Source organism: Lepidochelys olivacea (assembly GCF_965140295.1).
Source record: "Lepidochelys olivacea isolate rLepOli2 genome assembly, chromosome: 6".
Classification (NCBI taxonomy): domain Eukaryota; kingdom Metazoa; phylum Chordata; order Testudines; family Cheloniidae; genus Lepidochelys; species Lepidochelys olivacea.
Window position 1 is genome coordinate 2,005,500 of NC_140416.1, and position 20,175 is coordinate 2,025,674.

Genomic DNA, 20,175 nt, shown 5'->3' on the forward strand with positions numbered 1-20,175 from the left:
AATTTCCATTTAGATCTGGTGAGTAGCATCAGCAGCCAATGGGAAAACCACTCTGGGGAAGAGGGGTAGCAGGAACTTCTGGGTGCTGAGCAGGGAGAATGGGGGGCACACAGAGTCCCTGGCATGGGGGCAGGGGGAATGGGGCACACAAAGCCCCTGGCATGGGGGGAAAGGGAGTGGGGCACACAGAGGTAGGACTGGGGGATGGGACATAGGGTCAGGGTTAGGGCTGGTTGGAAATACTCCAATGGAACATTTTTCCCATCACAAACCCTTCACTAACGCAGAGCGACGCGGGTTGCCCAGGGCTGGCTCCTGCCCATCCAGGCTCAGTGTCTGGGTGTCGCGCAAGGGCAAGTTGCTCCTGCCCCATATGGGGCTGTCATGAACATACAGCTAAGGGTAGCATAAAATCCCTCCTTTACCTGTAAAGGGTTAAGAAGCTCAGATAACCTGGTTGGCATGTGACCAAAAGGACCAATAAGGGGAGAAGATACTTTCAAATCTGTGGGGGAAGGTTTTTGTTTGGTGTTCCTTTGTTCTCCCCGGGTCAGCAAGGAACCAGGGCAGGGAAAATACATCTCCCAAAGCCATACCTGAACTAAGCATCTAAGATTACAAAAATTGTAAGAGGAAGGAAATGAGTTAGTTTATCTTTTGTTTTAGCTTGTGAATTTTCCCTGTGCTAAGAGGGGGGTTTATCCCTGTTTTTGTAACTTTGAAGTTTTGCCTAGAGGGGAATCCTCTATATTTTGAATCTGATTACCCTGAAACATTACCTTCCATCCTGATTTTAAAGAGGTGCTTCTTTTACTTTTTTCTTTATAATAAAGTCCTGGTTTTTTAAATAATCTGATTGGTTTTAGTGTCCTAAAACCCAGGGATTTGGTCTGTGCTCACCTGTACCAATTGGTGAGGATATTATTCTCAAGCCTCCCCAGGAAAAGGGGTGAAGGGGCTTGGGGGGAATATTTTGGGGAACAGGAACTCCAAGTGGTTCTTTTCCTTGAGTCTTTGTCTAACTCACTTGGTGGTGGCAGCATACCGTCCAAGGGCAAGCAAGAATTTGTGCCTTGGGGAAGTTTTTAATTTAAGCTGGTAGAAATAAGTTTAGGGGTCTTTCATGCGGTTCCCCACATCTGTGTCCCACAGTTCAGAGTGGGGAGGGAACCCTGACAGGGGCACAGGCAGAGTGTGGGGCTGGGTGCCACGGGCATACTAAGGTGCCAGCCCAAGAAGGCCGAGGTACGGTTGTGAGGGTGTTTCCCTTAACTCTGTTGGCCCTGACTTGGCTAAGTGCGACATTCTGGATGGGCCCGCGCTGTGAGAAATGCTGATTTCTGGGGGAAGCTGTATCTGAGCTAACCCCTTGCTCCACCCACCCCAGCTCTAGGTCACCAAACCCACCGTGAGCTGCCACAAGGCTCCCTCACCATCCCGGCAATCTGAGTCCGCAGACACATTTCAGATCACTTAGTGGAGTGAACCGGGACACAAAAGTTTCTTCTCCACCGGACCTTCAGGAGGTCCAGCACTCGGCTGTGAGAACCAACTGCCCAGAGCTAATTGGTTAATGAATAATAGCTGCCAGGTAATGATAAATAACCAGAAATATGACAGTCACTAATATTTTATTAATGGCTGGTCATGTATTACTGTTCAGACTCACCACACCTGAAACCCCAGCCTGGGGCGAGATCGCTAGGTCTTTCTAAACATCAATAACAGGCTCTAGACTGCCCCACTCCAATCCCCACACCGCCCAGGAACTTGGGTCCCCCCGGCAGCGACCTGGCTGGCAGGTCCATGTCAGTAGAGTTGTGTGTATCCCCTGCCCCACCCACCTCCAAATAATCTGCCTCCGTCCGCGTAAACGAGCTGGGAATATTGAAGATCTAGAAAATAATAAGAAGAAAAGGTGAGCCCTCCCGCCAACCCCACACCTCACCTCACCTCACAGCAGAACAGCCCCCCTGCCGACCCCCCCCCCCGCCCACTCCCCGCAGCATGGCACCACCTGCGGAGCCCCCAGTCCCCGTCCCCTGCAGCATGGTGCCCCCACCCAGTAGGAGCTGAGCAATATGCTGAACACGGAGAGCTTGATGCTGGTTTCCATGGGGCGCTGCAGGTCCAGGCAGCCCTCAGTGTCCACCAGGAACACGGCCACCTGCAGGGACAGACACACAGACAGATCCACCGGCCACAGCGACAGGCGTCCTGTGCTAACGCCACCCTCGCCCCTGCCCAGCCCCGGCACCTCCGCTGCCCGGCTCCCTGGGGCCTGGCCTGGGCACGCTGGCTGGAGGCGGGCCCTGGGGGAGGAGCTTCAAGCTGGGAACATCCCCCACCCCCAACATCCCCCACCGCCCATTTCTCTCCCCCCACCCACTGCTCCATCCCGCCTCCTCCAGCCCTCCAGTCCCCCTACCTCCACACAGGACTTTGCACCCCAGACATCCCCATTCCCCTCTCCCCTCCCCCACTATTCCAGCCCCCCTGCTCCCTTAGAATCTTCCCCCCACACCACCCTCATTCCCCCCCCCTACTGCCCCATTCCCCATCCCCCTGCCTGCCCCCTGCCCCACTCACCCTCCTCCCTTGGTCCTGGACCCAGAGGGGCTGGTCCCACATCCATACCCCCTTCGTCACGGTCTCTATCCCATTACAACACTCAAACCCCCCCAGGACCTCGTCTTCTCGGTCCATCCATGACGCATCCACAGCCTCCTGTAGGGGGAGACCAGGGCAAGGTCAGGAGGGAACGGGGTTTGGGTCTGGGGTCCTGAGGGAGCAGGGGAGGGGGTGGAGTCCTAGCGGTCTGGGAGTGAGGGTACGGCTGGAGAGTGGGTCCGGTGATACATGGGGAGGGCATGGGGCCTGTGCTGCAGGGGGAGGAGCCATGGCTGGAGGGTGGGGCCTATGTTGCTTGGTGGGGGGGGCATGGTTGGAGGGTGGGGCCTCAGTTGCTCTGCCCTGGGCCTGGTACAGGGGGAGAGCCCTGGCTGGGGAGAGGGGACCTTTGCTGTAGGGGGCAAGGCCTGGGGTGGAGGGGGCGGGGCCCTGTCTGGGGTGGGCGGGGTCTGCAGTTCAGGGGGCGGGGCCTTAACTGGGGATCCCGTCCTCACTCACCGGGCTCTGGAGTTGGCGCAGCAGGCAGTTCAGCAGGAAGGATTTGCCCCGGCGCTGCTCCCCGATGATGGACACCAGGCAGACGGGGGCGTCCCCCACCCCACCCTGCTCCAGGCAGTGGCTCAGGGCCTCCTCGTCCAGGGTCAGGTCCCCTTCCTTGTCCAGACGCACCAGCTGCACCGGGCGGCCCGGCTCTGGCTGAGCCCCCGGCCCCTGCTGCAGGGAGAGAGCAGGGTCAGACCTGGGACTCCACCCCTGAGCCAGTCAGTCCCCTGCCCTGGGGCCTTTGGGACCCAGTGCCCCTAGAGGGGAAAGGCCCCTTTCTCTGATCTGGTCTGTCTGGTCTCACCACCTCCATCTCTTCCCATGAGGACTCTGTGATTTTCTCCACCAGGGCTCTCAACCGCGTGTCTGGGGTTATCCTGTCCCTGGAGCAGGGAGCCCGGCACGTAGGGCACTGGGACCCCTGGGCCAAGACCACACGCCAGTGAGCCACGAGGCAGCCCCAGCAGAAGGAGATGGGTTTGTTCAAGACATCCAGGCAGATGGAGCAGGTGACATCATCCCAGAGTTGCTCCATCTCTCTGGAACTCGTTGAGAGGGGGACCTACTGGGTGAGAACCTGGCACGCAGGAGCAGATGGGCTCTGATGGAGAACGGCTGATCTCTAGCCCAGGTGTGCCCCTTCCTGACAGCAGGAGGCTGGGGGTGGGAGAGAGAGAGAACACGGGAATATTTCTGTCAATAAGCTGTGTGACTCAGTTTACCTGCCCAGTTTGTATTCCTGTCCCCTGGGTGGAACCAGAGCAAGAAGACAGATTGCAAGAAGTCATGGCGGAGACTGGTAGATTCCAAGGCCAGGAGGGACCAAGGCTGAGCTCCTGGATAACACAGGCCAGAGAACTCCCCCCAATTAATTCCTGTTTGAACGAGAGCAGATTTCCTAGAAACACATCCCATCTCAACAGAGAATCCACCACGCTGCTTGGTACATTGCTCCCATGGGTAATTCCCCTCCCTGGTAAACATGGACATCTGGTTTCCACCTTGAATGTGTCTAGGTTCAGCTTCCAGCCATGGGATCACGTTGGACCTTCCTCTGCTAGACTGTGGAGACCATTATTAAATATTTGTTCCCCGTGTAGGTTAAACCAAAGCAGTTCGCACCCAGCCCTCATGTTTCCTGCTCCTGCACCTGGGAGGCAGAGGTGAAACTGGAAAAGGGGCTCTAAAGACTGGCAAGAAAATATATAGAACCCCTCTATTTTTGCGGGGGGAGGGTGTGAACATCTGGGGGGCTGGCTCTCCTTGCCTGGCTTAGCTTGTCCCTGTAAATGTCCTGATCGTGGCTAACAAAAGACAAGTCACGTTCTGTTGAATTCCACAGACCCAAAGTTTTAGCTGGTTGAACTGAGTCAGAGTTTGACTGTTTCAAATCATGCCATGAGCCAGGCCCAGCGTTGGGGGTAGATTAGCTGCTGTCTCTGCCTGTCTCTCTGCTGGACAGACAGCAAGGTCGGAACTGCCCCTGCCTGGCAGGAACCCCACATTAATTTGCACCCCACAGAGAGCCGAGCGCTCTCATGTGACTGGGCAATGCCCCAGCCCAGCTTGGGGAGGGTCGGTGAAACACAGGAAACAAATGGGAGGGAATGATCCTGCCCCCGGGGGGAAATAGATTGTGGGGGTCGATCTGGCCCTGTGGGGGGAAATAAATTGGGGGGGATGATCCTGCCCCCCTGGGTAGAGGGGGGATGGGCTAGATTGGGGCAGACACCCTCCACACACACACCCCCCCCACACACACCAGCTCTTTCCTGGCCAAATCTTTACTTCTCTGCAGAAAAACTTCGTCTGAAAAACAAAAGCAAAACTCCCCATGTCTTTTATGTGCTCCTCCTCTGGTGAGAGTGTGAGGGTGGGTGGGGCGGTCCTGCTCTCACAGGTGCTGCTAGGGGGAGGGAGGGCAGTGAGGGTGGTGGGGACACAGAGAGGCACAGGGGGTGAGGCCAAGCTGGAAAAGCAAGTGACAGAGACCAGAGAGTGCAGAAAGAGAGAGATGGGGAGAAAGTCAGAATGTGGAAGGAGGCTTAGAAAAAGATGGAATAGAGAGACTACCATGGGGTGGTGGAGCTCTGCAAAGGGGGGCTCATCAGGTAGCCTGGGGAACTCAGAGGGGTCCCCATGAGGTGACGAGACCACCCCCTACACAGATGGCCAGGGCTCCTCCTATCTTCAGCAGTGGGCTGGGCTCTGCCTAAGGACCATTTGACTGCAGGGACCGGGTGGCTCAGTGGTAGGGGAGCTGGGAGCTCCAATTCTGTCAGGCATGGCACAGACCCTGACTGAGATCAGGGCCCCACTGTGCCAGGCACTCCACAGACACATCATGAGACAGTCTCTGTTGAAAGAGCTCAGGTGTAAACAGAAAAGTTTTATCATCCCCATTTTGAAAATGGGGAAACTGAGGCCACCAGGGCTTTAAGGTTTCAGAGTAGCAGCCGTGTTAGTCTGTATTCGCAAAAAGAAAAGGAGTACTTGTGGCACCTTAGAGACTAACCAATTTATCTGAGCATAAGCTTTCGTGAGCTACAGCTCACTTCATCGGATGCATTTAGTGGAAAACACAGTGAGGACATGTATATACACACAGAACATGAGAAAAAACCAAAACCAAAAAACCAAACCTGTAAGGAGAGTGATCAATTAAGATGAGCTATTACCAGCAGGAGAGCCGGGGGGGGGGGCGGGGGGGGACTTTTTGTAGTGATAATCAAGGTGAGCCATTTCCAGCAGTTAACAAGAAGGACTGAGGAAGAGTGGGCGTGGGGGTGGGGGAGGGAAAGAAATAAACATGGGGAAATAGTTTTACTTTGTGTAATGACCCATCCATTCCCAGCCTCTATTCAAGCCTAAGTTCATTGTATCCAGTTTGCAAATTAATTCCAATTCAGCCGTCTCTCGTTGGAGTCTGTTTTTGAAGTTCTTTTGTTGAAGAATTGCCACTTTTAGGTCTGTAATCGAGTGACCAGAGAGATTGAAGTGTTCTCCGACTGGTTTATGAATGTTATAATTCTTGATGTCTGATTTGTGTCCATTTATTCTTTTACGTAGAGACTGTCCAGTTTGACCAATGTACATGGCAGAGGGGCATTGCTGGCACATGATGGCATATATCACATTGGTAGATGTGCAGATAAACGAGCCTCTGATAGTGTGGCTGATGTGATTAGGCCCAGTGATGGTGTCCCCTGAATAGATATGTGGGCACAGTTGGCAACGGGCTTTGTTGCGAGGATAGTTTCCTGGGTTAGTGGTTCTGTGGTGTGGTGTGTGGTTGCTGGTGAGTATTTGCTTCAGGTTGGGGGCTGTCTGTAGGCAAGGACTGGCCTGTCTCCCAAGATCTGTGAGAGTGATGGGTCGTCCTTCAGGATAGGTTGTAGATCCTTGATGATGTGTTGGAGAGGTTTTAGTTGGGGGCTGAAGGTGACGGCTAGTGGCGTTCTGTTATTTTCTTTGTTGGGCCTGTCCTGTAGTAGGTGACTTCTGGGTACTCTTCTGGCTCTGTCAATCTGTTTCTTCACTTCCGCAGGTGGGTATTGTAGTTGTAAGAACACTTGATAGAGATCTTGTAGGCGTCTGTCTCTGTCTGAGGGGTTGGAGCAAATGCGGTTGTATCGCAGAGCTTGGCTGTAGACAACGGATCATGTGGTGTGGTCTTGGTGAAAGCTGGAGGCATGTAGGTAGGAATAGCGGTCAGTAGGTTTCCGGTATAGGGTGGTGTTTATGTGACTATTGCTTATTAGAACTGTAGTGTCCAGGAAGTGGATCTCTTGTGTGGACTGGTCCAGGCTGAGGTTGATGGTGGGATGGAAATTGTTGAAATCATGTTTATTTTTTTTCACCCCCCTCCCCCCACTGTTCCTCAGTCGTTCTTGTTAACTGCTGGAAATAGCCCACCTTGATTATCACTACAAAAAGCCCCCCCTCTCCCCCCACCCCGCTCTCCTGCTGGTAATAGCTCATCTTAATATCTTAATTGATCATTCTCCTTACAGGTTTGGTTTTTTGGTTTTGTTTTTTTTCTCATGTTCTGTGTGTATATATATGTCCACACTGTGTTTTCCACTAAATGCATCCGATGAAGTGAGCTGTAGCTCACGAAAGCTTATGCTCAGATAAATTGGTTAGTCTCTAAGGTGCCACAAGTACTCCAGGGCTTTAAGGGGCACTGGAAACGCCAGGAGTGGTGACTGTCATGGGGTCAGACATTTTGCCCCATAGGAGACAAAGACACCTTGCGAGTTTCAGGAAGTTACCACTTCCTCTCCCTACAGAAATAACACCCCAGCAGAGCTGCCTCTTCTCGGAAACCAGGCATTTCTTGAGCTCCCCCCTGACAACTAGGGGAAAGGAGGAGGAAGAGGTGGACGAGTGGAGGAAAAGGACTTTAGCAGCCGACCTTGTTTGCGTGGGCACAGCTACCCTGCCCAGATGCTCAGCACAATGGGGCTGCTTTGCCCAAAGGATCCCTTTTGGCTGGTGTTGGGTCACCAGTCACTTTGTTATCGGGGCAGGGGTACAAGGGCTGGTATCCTTGTTGTGTGAATCCAGGGCAGCAGAACTGGGCTTGGCCTGCCCTGATGAGGGACTCCCCCGCAACTGACCTGCACTTGCTAGGCAGGGGACATGGGCGTCAAAGCCTAAAGGGGAGAGAAAGCGTGTGTTTGCAGTTGTTGCAGGGGCTTATGCCCTAGGTCCTATTTGACTTTTCTTGTTTCCACTGTGTAACAACAGAGCTGGCTGAGAGTTTGGCTGCAGCCCAGCAGAGCTGAAATCACTGGGAAGCAGGTCTAGGCCCTAGACTTGCTTTGGGACAGCGTTTCTGGTGCAAGAAGCTGCCCAGTCTGCTCTGGCATTGAGGCTCCCCCACAGACAGCTGCGTTACATCGGGGGCACTCAAGACATCCCAGAGGGTGTAGATCAGGGGTAGCTGATACCAGATGGAGCGATTAATATGTAACAAAAGAGGTGCCAGGGCTTACGCAGTTTTTTTACATTCATAAGTGACACGGCAAACCCACAGGAGCCGGGGCTCTGAACTGCCTGGCCCAGAGGTGCTGGGCTCTGAACTGCCAGGTCGGGAGATGCTTTGGCTCAGTCCTGGCACAAATGAAGCCCTTGATGGATTAGATTGGGACAAACTCCTTAAACCTGCACCCCGCTCTCCTGGCCCCCGTTCTTACCTGGCCAAATCTTCGCTTCTCTCCGTGCAGGCAAAATGTTATCTGAGAAACAAAAGTGAAACTCCCGTGTCTCTCATGAGCTCAGCTGCTGGAAGGGGGTGTGAGGATGGCGGGGGGCGGGGCAGCCCTGCTCTCGCATTAGCACTGCCAGGATGTGGAAGGGCAGTGGGGCTGGGCGGGACGCAGAGAGCCACAGAGGGGTGGGCCCAGGCTGGAGGGTGCAGAAAGAGGGGACTGGGAGGGAGAGTCGGAGTGTGTTAAGAGGGTGAGAAAAAGTGGGAACAGAGACCAACTCTGGAGGGACTCTGCAAAGGGGGGGGTGCATCAGTCAGCCTGGGAAACTCAAGAGGGGAGCCCATGGGGTGAAGAGACCACCCCACATATTGCCAGGGCTCACCCTGTCTTCAGCACTGGGCTGGGCTCTGCTTTAGGGCCATTGACTGGGAGTGGGGCTGGGGTGGGGCAGGGGGCTCAGTGGTAGGGGAGATAAGCACCACAATTGTGCCATCAGGGATGGTCTACATGGTGCTGGTCCTGCCGTGAGTGCAGGGGACTGGACTTGATGGCCTCTCGAGGTCCCTTCCAGGCCTATGGTTCTATGATTCTATCCTGAGAGACAATCCCTGTGCCAAAGTTTTATCATCCCCATTTTGTACATGGGGAAACTGAGGCCCAGAGAGAGGCAGTGACTTGTTCAATCACATGAGGCATCAGTGGCAGAACCAGAGATAGAACCAGGAGTCCTGGCTCCCAGCCCTGCATCTGGATGACAAGATCTGTTCAAGTCTTCCTGCTTTTCACCATTGCTTCTCCCATTGTTCCCACAAACCTACTCTTGAACCTCAGAAACTTTCTGTCCTTGGGAAAATACACCCCCCACCCCCCACATCCTAGATCATGCCTTTTGGAGCAGTGGGGGGCTGGGAGCCAGGACTCCTGGGTTCTATCCTTAACTCTTGAGAGTTTGGGATTGTCACCTGAATAATGACTGGCAGGTTGCGGGGATGGGCCTAGGGAATAGGACATGAGGCCTTTCCCCTCCAGGATGTGACAGCTCCAACAGGATCTCAGCTGTTTATGAATTGTTGCCATTTGCAGTTCACACCTTTGGGCTAAGCAGAGATCAGGACCTGCCCGTTCCTGGCTGTGACATTTGACACTTAATTCAGTTAAGAAATTCATAGAATCATAGAATCATAGAATATCAGGGTTGGAAGGGACCCCAGAAGGTCATCTAGTCCAACCCCCTGCTCAAAGCAGGACCAATTCCCAGTTAAATCATCCCAGCCAGGGCTTTGTCAAGCCTGACCTTAAAAACCTCTAAGGAAGGAGATTCTACCACCTCCCTAGGTAACGCATTCCAGTGTTTCACCACCCTCCTAGTGAAAAAGTTTTTCCTAATATCCAATCTAAACCTTCCTTTGTGTAGGAATAACAACCCCAGAGATTGACTGTGGACATGAGCAGCCTTTGCATCTTGGAGTCCCTACCAGGAAATATTAACAACAGACCATAGCCAGGAGATTCCTGTTTCTTCTCCTTTAACCTCTGGCCTCATCTCTGCTAGGGAAAAAGGTGTGTTACCGACCCGCAGACAAAGCAGCACTTTGCACTGGGTTCGTTTCTTCTCTGACTCAGATGGAAACTGAAAGAAACAAGGGAACGGCTCTTTCTGCAAAACAAGTGATTTAGCAGATTTCATGCTGGCTGCATGCCTGGAGAGCAGACACAGCCACCCAGAAGGCACTGAGTTGCAGCTGAGGCTGGGATGGGACAGGTGGGTAAACTACAGAGTGACACTGATGTTTTCTCAGTGGGGACCTTGCTGTCACCAAGGACTGTTCTGAACCTCACATCTGTAGAGGGCTCTGTGAGCATCTCTTTCTTCAGGCCTTTACTGCCTTTGGGTAGGACAGCCTGTGACACTGGACCTCACAATAGCACCCTTGAACCCCCATATTCACCACTGTGATAGGATTATGAGATGTTTTGTATTATGCATTCCTTGTGAGGCATCATTTAAAAAGTCTTGATCTGTTGAATGCTAACATCCTGTTGGGTTGGATGTACTCTCATTGCATGGGGAGTGTCAAGGTTCCTTCCCCACTCTGAACTCTAGGGTACAGATGTGGGGACCTGCATGAAAACCTCCTAAGCTTACTTTCACCAGCTTAGGTTAAAACTTCCCCAAGGTACAACTATTCTACCTTTTGCCCTTGGACTTTCGCTGCCACCACCAAACGTCTAACTGGGTTTATTATTAGGAAAGAGCCCGTTTGGAAACGTCTTTCCCCCAAAAATCCTCACCAAAACCTTGCACGCCCCTTCCTGGGGAAGGTTTGGTAAAAATCCTCACCAATTTGCATAGGTGACCACAGACCCAAACCCTTGGATCTTAAGAACAATGAAAAAAGCATTCAGTTTCTTACAAGAAGAATTTTAAAAGAAAAAAAAGTAACAAGAATCACCCCTGTAAAATCAGGATGGTAAATACCTTACAGGGTAATTATATTCAAAACATAGAGAATCTAGGCAAAACCTTAAGTTACAAAAAGACATAAAAACTGGAATATCCATTCCATTCAGCACAGCTTATTTTCTCAGCCATTTAAAGAAATCATAATCTAATGCATATCTAGCTAGATTACTTACTAAATTCTAAGACTCCATTCCTGTTCTGTCCCCGGCAAAAGCATCACACAGACAGACCCAGACCCTTTGTTTTCCCCCCCTCCAGCTTTGAAAGTATCTTGTCTCCTCATTGGTCATTTTGGTCAGGTGCCAGCCAGGTTATCCTAGCTTCTTAACCCTTTACAGATGAAAGAGTTTTTCCTCTGTCCAGGAGGGATTTTAAAGGTGTTTACCCTTCCCTTTATATTTATGACAGGGAGTTATGAAATTTTGCTCTGTTTGTTTCTGAACTATATTGTGAGGTTGGGAGATATCCACAGTCGACCTTACAGTTGCAACATAGGAGGACCAGAAAGGCATTGATGGCCCATCAGGAAGAATCCACTCTCTGAGAGACTCCTTGGAGAGGGCACGTAGTCAATGGGGAACTGCCTGACCAATGGGACTGCCTGACCCCCATGACAGAGCAAGGATCTTTCTAGCAACTGGAAGAGGGACAGTGACATCATCACTCCCCCACTCCCACATCTTTAGTAGGACTTTTGATACAGTGTCACATGACCTTCTCATTAACAAACGAGGGAAATGCAACCTAGATGGAGCTACTATAAGGTGGGTGCAGAACTGGTTGGAAAATTGTTCCCAGAGAGTAGTTATCAGAGGTTTACGGTCAAGCTGGAAGGACATAACGAGGGGGGTCCTGCAGGGATCAGTTCTGGGTCTGGTTTTTTCCAATATCTTCATCAACAATTTAGATCATGGCATAGAGAGTTCACGTATAAAGTTTGCGGATGGTACCAAGCTGGGAGGGGTTGCAAGTGCTCTGGCGGATAGGATGAGAATTCCCAATGATCTGGACAAACTGGAGAAATGGTCTGAAGTCAATAGGATGGAATTCAATAAGAACAAATGCGAAGTACTCCACTTAGGAAGGAACAATCAGCTGCACACATACAAAATGGGAAATGACTGCCTAGGAAGGAGTACTGCGGAAAGGGATCTGGGGGTCCTAGTGGACCACAAGCTAAATATGAGTCAACAGTGTAACACTGTTGCAAAAAAAGCAAACATCCTTCTGGGCTGTATTAGCAGAAGTGTTGTAAGCAAGACACGAGAAGTAATTCTTCCGCTGTACTCCGCATTGATTAGGCCTCAAGTGGAGTATTGTGTCCAGTTCGGGGTGCCACATTTCAGGAAAGATGTGGACAAATTGGAGAGAGTCCAGAGAAGAGCAACAAAAATGATTAAAGGTCTAGAAAACATGACCTATGAGGGAAGATTGAAAGAACTGGGTTTGTTTAGTCTGGAGAAGAGAAGACTGAGAGGGGACACAATAACAGTTTTCAAGTACCTAAAAGGTTGTTACAAGGAGGAGGGAGAAAAATTATTCTCCTTAACCTCTGATGATAGGGCAAGACGCAATGGGCTTAAATTGCAGCAAGGGAGGTTTAGGTTGGACATTAGGAAAAACTTCCTAACTGTCAGGGTGGTTAAACACTGGAATAAATTGTCCTGTCAGGGATGGTCTAGATGGTGCTTGGTCCTGCCATGAGTGCAGGGGACTGGACTTGATGACCTCTCGAGGTCCCTTTCAGTCCCATGATTCTATGATCTCAACGCCCAGAAGATCGTCTGGAAGGCAAAGACTTTGAGCTAGGGAGATTGGTCCCGGGCTGGAAGGGAGTCCAGTCTGCGTATTGAGGAACTATGAGGTGCCTGTAACATCTGTTAGGGTGAGACACTGCTTGATTCAGATCTTGCTTAGTCTATTAAAGTTAGAATTTAGACTGCATTTCCATTTTTTATTTCTTAAGTAACTGTTAGCCGACGGCCAAGGATGTTTGGTGAGGTGCCAGCTATGCCCGTTTATACCATCCGTGACTTTAACCGCTAGGACGCACTGTCCCTTCGTGGCGGGCAGCCCGGGCTAGGCTGACGGATGCCCCAAGGTCCTAACCACCCGTGACTTTAACTGCTAGAGCTCAGAGCTCCTTCGCAGCGGGCAGTCAATACTGACTGACAGGTGCCCCAATGGCAGCACTAAGAGCCTCTCCACGCCCGTGACTTTAACTGCTAGAGCTCAGAGCTCCTTCGCAGCGGGCAGCCAGGATTGACTGACAGGTGCCCCAAGAGTTTGCCCCGTGGAGGCGGCACAACTCAACGCTAGGCTCTTAGTACTCTCACCTAATGGCCAGGCTTTAGAGCCAAAACGGCTGAGGTTCTTTAATTGTGTCGGCTGCTTTACAGTAAACCAGAGAAAACAAGTCAGGCTTATGCACAAATGGTTACCAAAATTTATTAAGCTAGATTCTAATCATGCGGTTACAAAATTGCTAGTGCCTACTTATTTAAATGTAGAGATGTTACACACACAAACAAGTTACAAAACTGAAGCCACAATCCCAAAGAAAGAAAACAAAGTATAGAGCTCTATTTCAAAATATGTGTACACTAAAGATAGGAGATCAGGTGTGGGTGCTTCTTACCCTCCTTGCATCTCTCGATTCCAGCGGTGCCAAGCCAGGATCGGTCACTCAATTCCGCAGAAAGACGAATAAGGGACAAGGCGTAGGGACCCTCTTAGCTGCAGAAGCCTTGGGAGGCTGCCACTTATCTGACCCGCAGATAGATAGTGAAAAGCACTCAAAAATCATGGTGCTGTAGGTCCCCTACTTATACCTCTGTACTCCTTTATTCTCTTTCTCCTTTCTTATGCCAAATTGAGGCTGGTCTGTCGGGGTGATGCCAGCTTTCGCAAGAGTAGTTTACACTTGCAAGGGAGAGAAACAATAAGTGTCGACTACTGGACATTTCTTTTATCAGGGTAAATATTTTCCCACCTAGGATGCTGGTGTGTGTGCATCACGCTATTTAGTAGGGGCTAAGAGCCATGTCTGTCACAGGGCCTCTGCCTGCTGTGAGCTTAATCCTTGTATCTGTTCCCAGAGGCACATTGTAGCAGCACACCTGTGCTTTCACAGCTTCAAAGGCTGTGCTGGAATATATGTTAAGTGCCCTGTTCCGGCTTCCTCCTGTGTTTCCAGCAATGCTGGTCTGAGGGGGGGAGTGGGGGGCTGTCTGTCTGGCTACAGTAACCAACTTTGATTTCTATGCCTGCTATGTATAATCACTTAAAATCTGCCTTTCTGTAGTTAACAAATCTGTTTTACGTTTTACCTAAAACAGTGTGTGTTTCTGGTTGAAGTGCTCAGAGAATCTCAGCTCAGGTTCACAAGGGCTGTTGGACGTCCACTACCCTTTATCAGAGAGGCAAACTTATTAATTACTTGTGCTGTCCAAGGGAGTCTTGAGCAGTGTTAGAAGGTGTATTTCTGGGGTGCAAGGCTGCAGCCTGAGGTGATTTGCTGGTGTGTCTGTCTGTGAGGCTCAGGGAGCATTCGTGCAACTTAGCTGGGTGTGTGACTCCACGTTTTGTTGGCTGAGTGATCCCAGCATCTGGAGGGTTTTGCAGCTTGTCACTCGCTTAGGTTTGTGAGATGCAGCCGAGGATGGAGAATTAAGGAGGCACAGTGGTCCCACAGTTCCAGGTTGTACCCTGGGGATCCTGTCACCCCCACCCCCATTCGCTAGTCGCTGGACCAGTGTCCCCCTATTTCTTCTCCTTCTAGAGTAATCAAAGCAGTGATGTCTGCCTGAGTCTGCAGAGAGCCTGAATCTGTAGCTCAAAGAGGTGTGAACAGCCTCTAATGTAACTAACAGCGGAGCTGCCTGAGCTGCAGAAAGACTGAGCCCATCGCTCAGAGAGGTGTGAACTTCCTGTGACATTTTGGGGTTACCTAAGGTGTCCGGGGTGAACTACTATCACTGCTCACAGCGTGGGAGAGCCGTGCCCATGGCCAGAAGGGGGAAATCTGCCCTTAACTGCCAAATGCTGGTAGCACTGATGCTCTGCTCTGGGATCCTCAAGCCCTGCATTTTCTCCTGCTGGAGAGCAGTTTACACCCCCCTCTCTGCTGTGCTCAGGTGCCCCATCTCTTGTTATCGGGACAGCTGCAATGTGCACCAAGCCTCTGCCTCCCGCAGCACCCCCCAGTTTATGGGCATCACCTCAGTTCCACTCTCCTTCACATCCGGTACGTAGACATGGGAACAGTACAACCAAACGGAGGTTTATTTTACAGAGCTGGAGACAGAGATTCAAAATAGAGGCCAGGAGAAGGGTCGGAAACACCAGGTTACTGACAAACATAAACTGCAGTCCTGAGCCTGTCCTTATTACCCAGCTCCTTTCCTGTCTAATAAGGGATCCCGCCCGCAGTGGCCAGTCCATGCAGTGCCTGACCAGTGCAGAGGGCTGGTACCCACCTCTCAAGAGACCCTCCTGTGGGCAGAACATCACCTCCATGATGGATCTCATCTTGTGTCCCTTTTCCTTCTCTTATACAGCCCCCAGCTTTGTCTCGTTTCACAGTCAGGGTCTTTCAGCTCAGCTCTGAGGGTCCCTGTTTCCCCTGCAGGAAGGGATCTGGGGGATCAACAGTGTGACACTGTGGCAAAAAAAAAGCGAACAGCACTCTGAGATGTATTAGCAGGAGTGTTGTCAGCAGGACAAAAGAAGTAATTCTTTTACTCCACTCTGCGCTGATATGGCCTCAACTGGAGTGTTGTGTCCAGTTCTGGGCACCACATGTCAGGAAGGATGTGGACAAATGGCAGAAAGTCCAGAGAAGAGCAACAAAAATGATTAAAGGTCTAAAAAACATGACCTATGAAGGAAGATTAAGAAAATTAGGTTTGTTTAGTCAGGTAAAGCGAAGACCGAGAGGGGACAGGTTAACAGTTTTCAAGTACATAAAAGGTTGTTACAAGAAGGAGGGAGAAAAATTGTTCTTCTTAACCTCTGAAGATAGGACAAGAAGCAATGGGCTTAAATTGCAGCAAGGAAGGTTTAGTTTGGACATTAGGAAAAATTTCCTAACTGCCAGGGTGGTCAACCACAGGAATAAATTACCCAGGGAGGCTGTGGAATCTCCATCACTGGAGATTTTTAAGAGTAGGTTGGACAGATACCTGTCAGGGATGGTCTAGATCAGTGATGGGGAACCTATGGCCCACAGGCCAGATCCAGTCCACTGCTTCATTTCATCCGGCCTGCAGCAAGTCTCTGTGCCACGGGCCGCAAGTTCCGGGCCTTGGTGCCCTCCCGCGGGGCTGTAGCCACAAGTGCCGTCTCGCCCCGCTGCAGGGGAAGCTAGGGTTGCAGGCTGTTAAAAGTCCGGTCGGCTCCACGCAGCTCCCGGAAGTGACGGTCATGTCCCGGTGGGCCCTAGGCGCAGGGGCGATCAGGGAAGCTTTGCGTGCTGTCCCCGCTCCCAGTGCCAGCTCCGCAGCTCCCATTTGCCGGGAACGGTGGCCAATGGGAGCTGCGGGGGCAGCGCACCTCCCTCGAGGGGCCAGACGTGGCGGATGCTTTCAGGAGCAGCACAGAGCCAGGGCCGGCACGGAGCCTGCCTTAGCCCCACTGAGCCGCCGACTGGGAGCTGCCTGAGGTAAGCGCTGCTGGGCCGGAGCCCACACCCCAAACCCCCTGCCCCAGGTTGAGACCCCCTCCCGCACACTAACTGCCCCCTGGAGCTTGCACCCCGAACCTTCTCCCACACCCCAACACCCTGACCCGCCCTGAGCCCCCTCCTGTACCCCAAACCCCTCATCCCCAGCCCCACCCCAAAGCCCATAACCCAGCTGGAGCCCTCACCCCCTCCCACACTTCAACCCCCTGCCCCGGCCCAGTGAAAGTGAGTGAGGGTGGGGGAGAGTGAGCCCCTGAGGGAGGGGGGCTGGAGTGAGTGGGAGGCGTGGCCTCAGGGAAGGGGCGGGGCAGGGGTGTTTGGTTTTGTGCAATTAGAAAGTAGGCAACCCTAGGGAAAGCCCTGAGCCTCCATGCCCCCGCCCCCCGTTCCTCCATGGGGTTGTGTGTGGCCCATGATTGATTTTTTTTCTGTGGGTCAATGGACCCTTATAGAAAAAAGGTTCCCCAGCCTGGACTAGCTAATACTTAGAACTGCCGTGAGTGCAGGGGTCTGGACTAGATGACCTCTCAAGTTCCCTTCCAGTCCCTGAGAGGGTCATAGCAACATGGAGGCTGCTGGGATGCTGCTAGGATGTGTTGTGTCTGGGGAACTGCCTGCCACTGGATTGTCTTTAATGAAGGCTCTCTCTGTTTCTCTCTCTCTAGGGAGGCTCAGAGACTGATGGCCCCTCCCAGCCACATCCAGATCCAGTGCCTTCATCCGTCTCCTCTTCTTTCTCCCTGGAGTCTCCCACAACTTCAACATGGGCATGGCTGAGGTGTGTGAACAGCATGTGGCCTCCTTGCCCGCGCACAACCAGGTTGGGGAGGGCATTGATGTGACCACCATGCTGGGCTGGACGCGGGCCTACCTGATGGACACCAGTCTGGGGTGCGTCCCAAACGGCACCTGCAGCCTATGCCAGAACCCACTGCAGGGAAGGTAATGGCAGAGATTGCCGCTGGCGGTGGTGGATTGGAGGGTCCACAGCTGGGGCGACCAGGACCTCAGCAGCTCAGTGGAGAAGCCAGACACGGCTGTGGTCCGGGTAATGGCGTCAGACGTGAAGAATGACTGGAAGTCGGAGCTGGAGGTGAGCCCCATGGCTTAGCCCTGGGTGGTCCCAACCCTAGCTATGCGCACCTGAAGGAGAAGCAGGACAAATGCATGTTCGAGCCGCATGAGGTGTCCTACATGTATTACAGGTGATACTCTTGGGGGAATTCTGCACTAAACAAATTAAAATTCTGCAACAAAAAATTTAAAATTCTGCACACCGTGTTTTCAAATTCTGCATATTTTATGTGTCAAAATAACACAATATAATCACACTAGTTGCAATTAGTTTTGGCCATTTATTTCAAAATACCTGTCAGCAGGTATGTCTGTAACAATACAGACAACAAAAAAGAGTCAGGAAATGTTTTTTTGACAAACAGATTCCTTACTAGGCACATTAATACAGACCTCTGAGTGATAATTCATTTAAACTACAATACAGAACCCTATTTGCTGCACCGCTCAGAAGCAGGGCAAAGGCTGGGGGGAGTCGGGGTAACGGAGGAGCTGAGGGAGAGGGAAGTAAATCGCTGGGAAGGAACCTGGGTGTGAGCTTAGAGGGTTGTTGGATATGGGTGGGAAAACTATGGAACAGGTTTTGCTGGGGGGCGAGGAGGGATTCTTAGGGAGCTTCCCCCATACAGACCCTGGTTGACCCCTAACCTCTCCTATTCGGTCAGACACATCTACCCCTGTCCACATGTGTCCCTCCACCCCTGCTCAGACACCCATCCCTAAGTGACCCTGTACCCCTCCCCCTTCCCCATGTGTCTCTGTGCCCCCACTCAGCCACTCTCTGTCCCTATGTAGCTCTACACCCCCTCCCGCATCACGCTGTGGCCCTGCACCTCCCTCCCTTCTGTGGCCCTATGCCTCCACTCCCATTCAGCCCCTGCCCCAGTGTGTCCTCCCCCACTAGCCCTTGTGAACCCCTGTCTGACCCCCCAGCACCCTGCGCTGTCTGTTTCCCCATAGCCCCTGCCTCCTGACCTGGCCTGACAGGCGCTGTGAAGAAGGCAGGATCTTTCTCTTTCCTAGCTGGCCAGGAGCTGCTGCTGTGTTCTAGCACCATAGTGCCCTCTGGTGGGCAAAAGGCAGAACTGCAGATGTTATTTTTTGCTGGGAGCTGCTGCTGTTCTTGCGCCACAGCACCTTCTGGCAAATGGCGGAACTGCAGGAACACATTGGCAGAAGCTTTTTTCTGCGCAAAAATGAAAAATATGCACGGCTCATTAATTATGCACACACGCAGTAGTGCAGAATTCCCCCAGGAGCAATCAGGTGAGAATCCCCTTCATTATCCCCGGCCTGCTCCCTAGAGCACAGCATCCCTTGCTGGGCCCCTGCCCTGCTCCCTACAGCATAGCACCCCCTTGGACCCCTACCCTTCTCTCTGGATCACAGCGCCCCCTAGCACTGCACTGCGGCAGTGGGTTCAGCACAGATTGTGAGGGCTGAACACCCCCTACGGAGCCCTCTGACCCCAGGGAAGCCACAGAGTGGGCACTGGGGAAGGTGGGGCCCAGTTTGTGTGTGGGTGGGAAGGTGCCGGAGGTCTCTGGATGGCTCCTAACTCCTCTCTCTTTCCCCTCTAGGGAAGTTGAGACTCCCCCAAGCTCCCTGCTGATACCCCACTTCTCCCGGGCCCTGCGCCGCCTCCCACCCACCTGCAGCCTGGACATGTACAGGGCCCTGCTTTGCCACATACGGCACCCCCTACGAGAGCCAGGCAGCACTGGAGGGCTCATGGCCATTGACAGCGAAGTAGGATGTCGGGGTCTTCTCGGCCTGGATGGAGAGCCTCAAAGCCAGCCCGGCTGGGGCTCCTACTCCCTACTGCCCATCTATACCTTGGTGGGGCCGGAAGACCCCAGGTGGGAGGCACTGAGGTGGGTGGTGAAGGAGTATGTGGCTGAGCGGGGGCAGAGGAGGAGTTGCCCCCGTGGCTGCCCGGAGGGGGGCTATGCCGTCTCCTGGGACGTCTGCAAATGCTAGTGCTAGGGGGACCCCCCCCCCACCAACTCCATGTGCGGCCCACACAGGCAGGGTGCTGTGGGGCAGTGGCCTGTAAGGGGACCCCACGTCCTCCACCGACCCCCACGTCAAGGTCTCCTTCTAAGGCCGGGAACGGCGGATGCGCTCCATCAAGGACTGTAACAACTCCGCCCTGGTGGCGTAGGGTCTGGATTTGGGAGAGAGGAGGCTGACGGGGCACAGTGTCCTAGAGGAGCAGGTGTGGGACCACCAGGGCGTGTAGAGCGATGACTGTTTGGGGGCCTGCCGCCTGGAGCTCGTGGCCAGAGGCAGCATCTGGGAGACCTGCCACAACCTCAGGCGAGGCAGCGGGGTGGAGTATTACCATGTGCTGGGGTGTGTGCCCAACCTGGGGGTGCAACTGCCACGACTAGGTCCCCCGGCACGGCTAAGGAGAGGAACCCAGGAGTCCTGACTCCCAGCCCTCCTCCCTCCCCCCAGCCACTACTAGACCCCACTCCCCTCCCAGAGCCAGGAGAGAACCCAGGAGTCCTGGCTCCCAGCCCCCCTGCTCTAACCACTAGACCCCACTTCTCTCCTGGAGC

The 20,175-nt window shown here is 52.8% G+C and overlaps 1 protein-coding gene across 1 annotated transcript in view; it reads right to left on the reverse strand.

Annotated features, from left to right (window-relative positions):
* Positions 1 to 8,396, reverse strand: part of LOC311522613 (uncharacterized protein) — a 30,015-nt gene extending 21,619 nt beyond the window's left edge. Inside the window, exons 1-6 of the mRNA XM_084632082.1 lie at positions 8,376 to 8,396; positions 3,897 to 4,049; positions 3,130 to 3,345; positions 2,590 to 2,727; positions 2,063 to 2,167; positions 1,845 to 1,895 (exon numbers count right to left, since the gene is read on the reverse strand). Of these exons, the coding sequence (XP_084488208.1) occupies positions 1,845 to 1,895; positions 2,063 to 2,167; positions 2,590 to 2,727; positions 3,130 to 3,345; positions 3,897 to 3,962 (576 nt within the window). The 5' untranslated portion in view covers positions 3,963 to 4,049; positions 8,376 to 8,396. The remainder of the gene's footprint in view (positions 1 to 1,844; positions 1,896 to 2,062; positions 2,168 to 2,589; positions 2,728 to 3,129; positions 3,346 to 3,896; positions 4,050 to 8,375) is intronic.
* Positions 8,397 to 20,175: the final 11,779 nt, after the last annotated feature.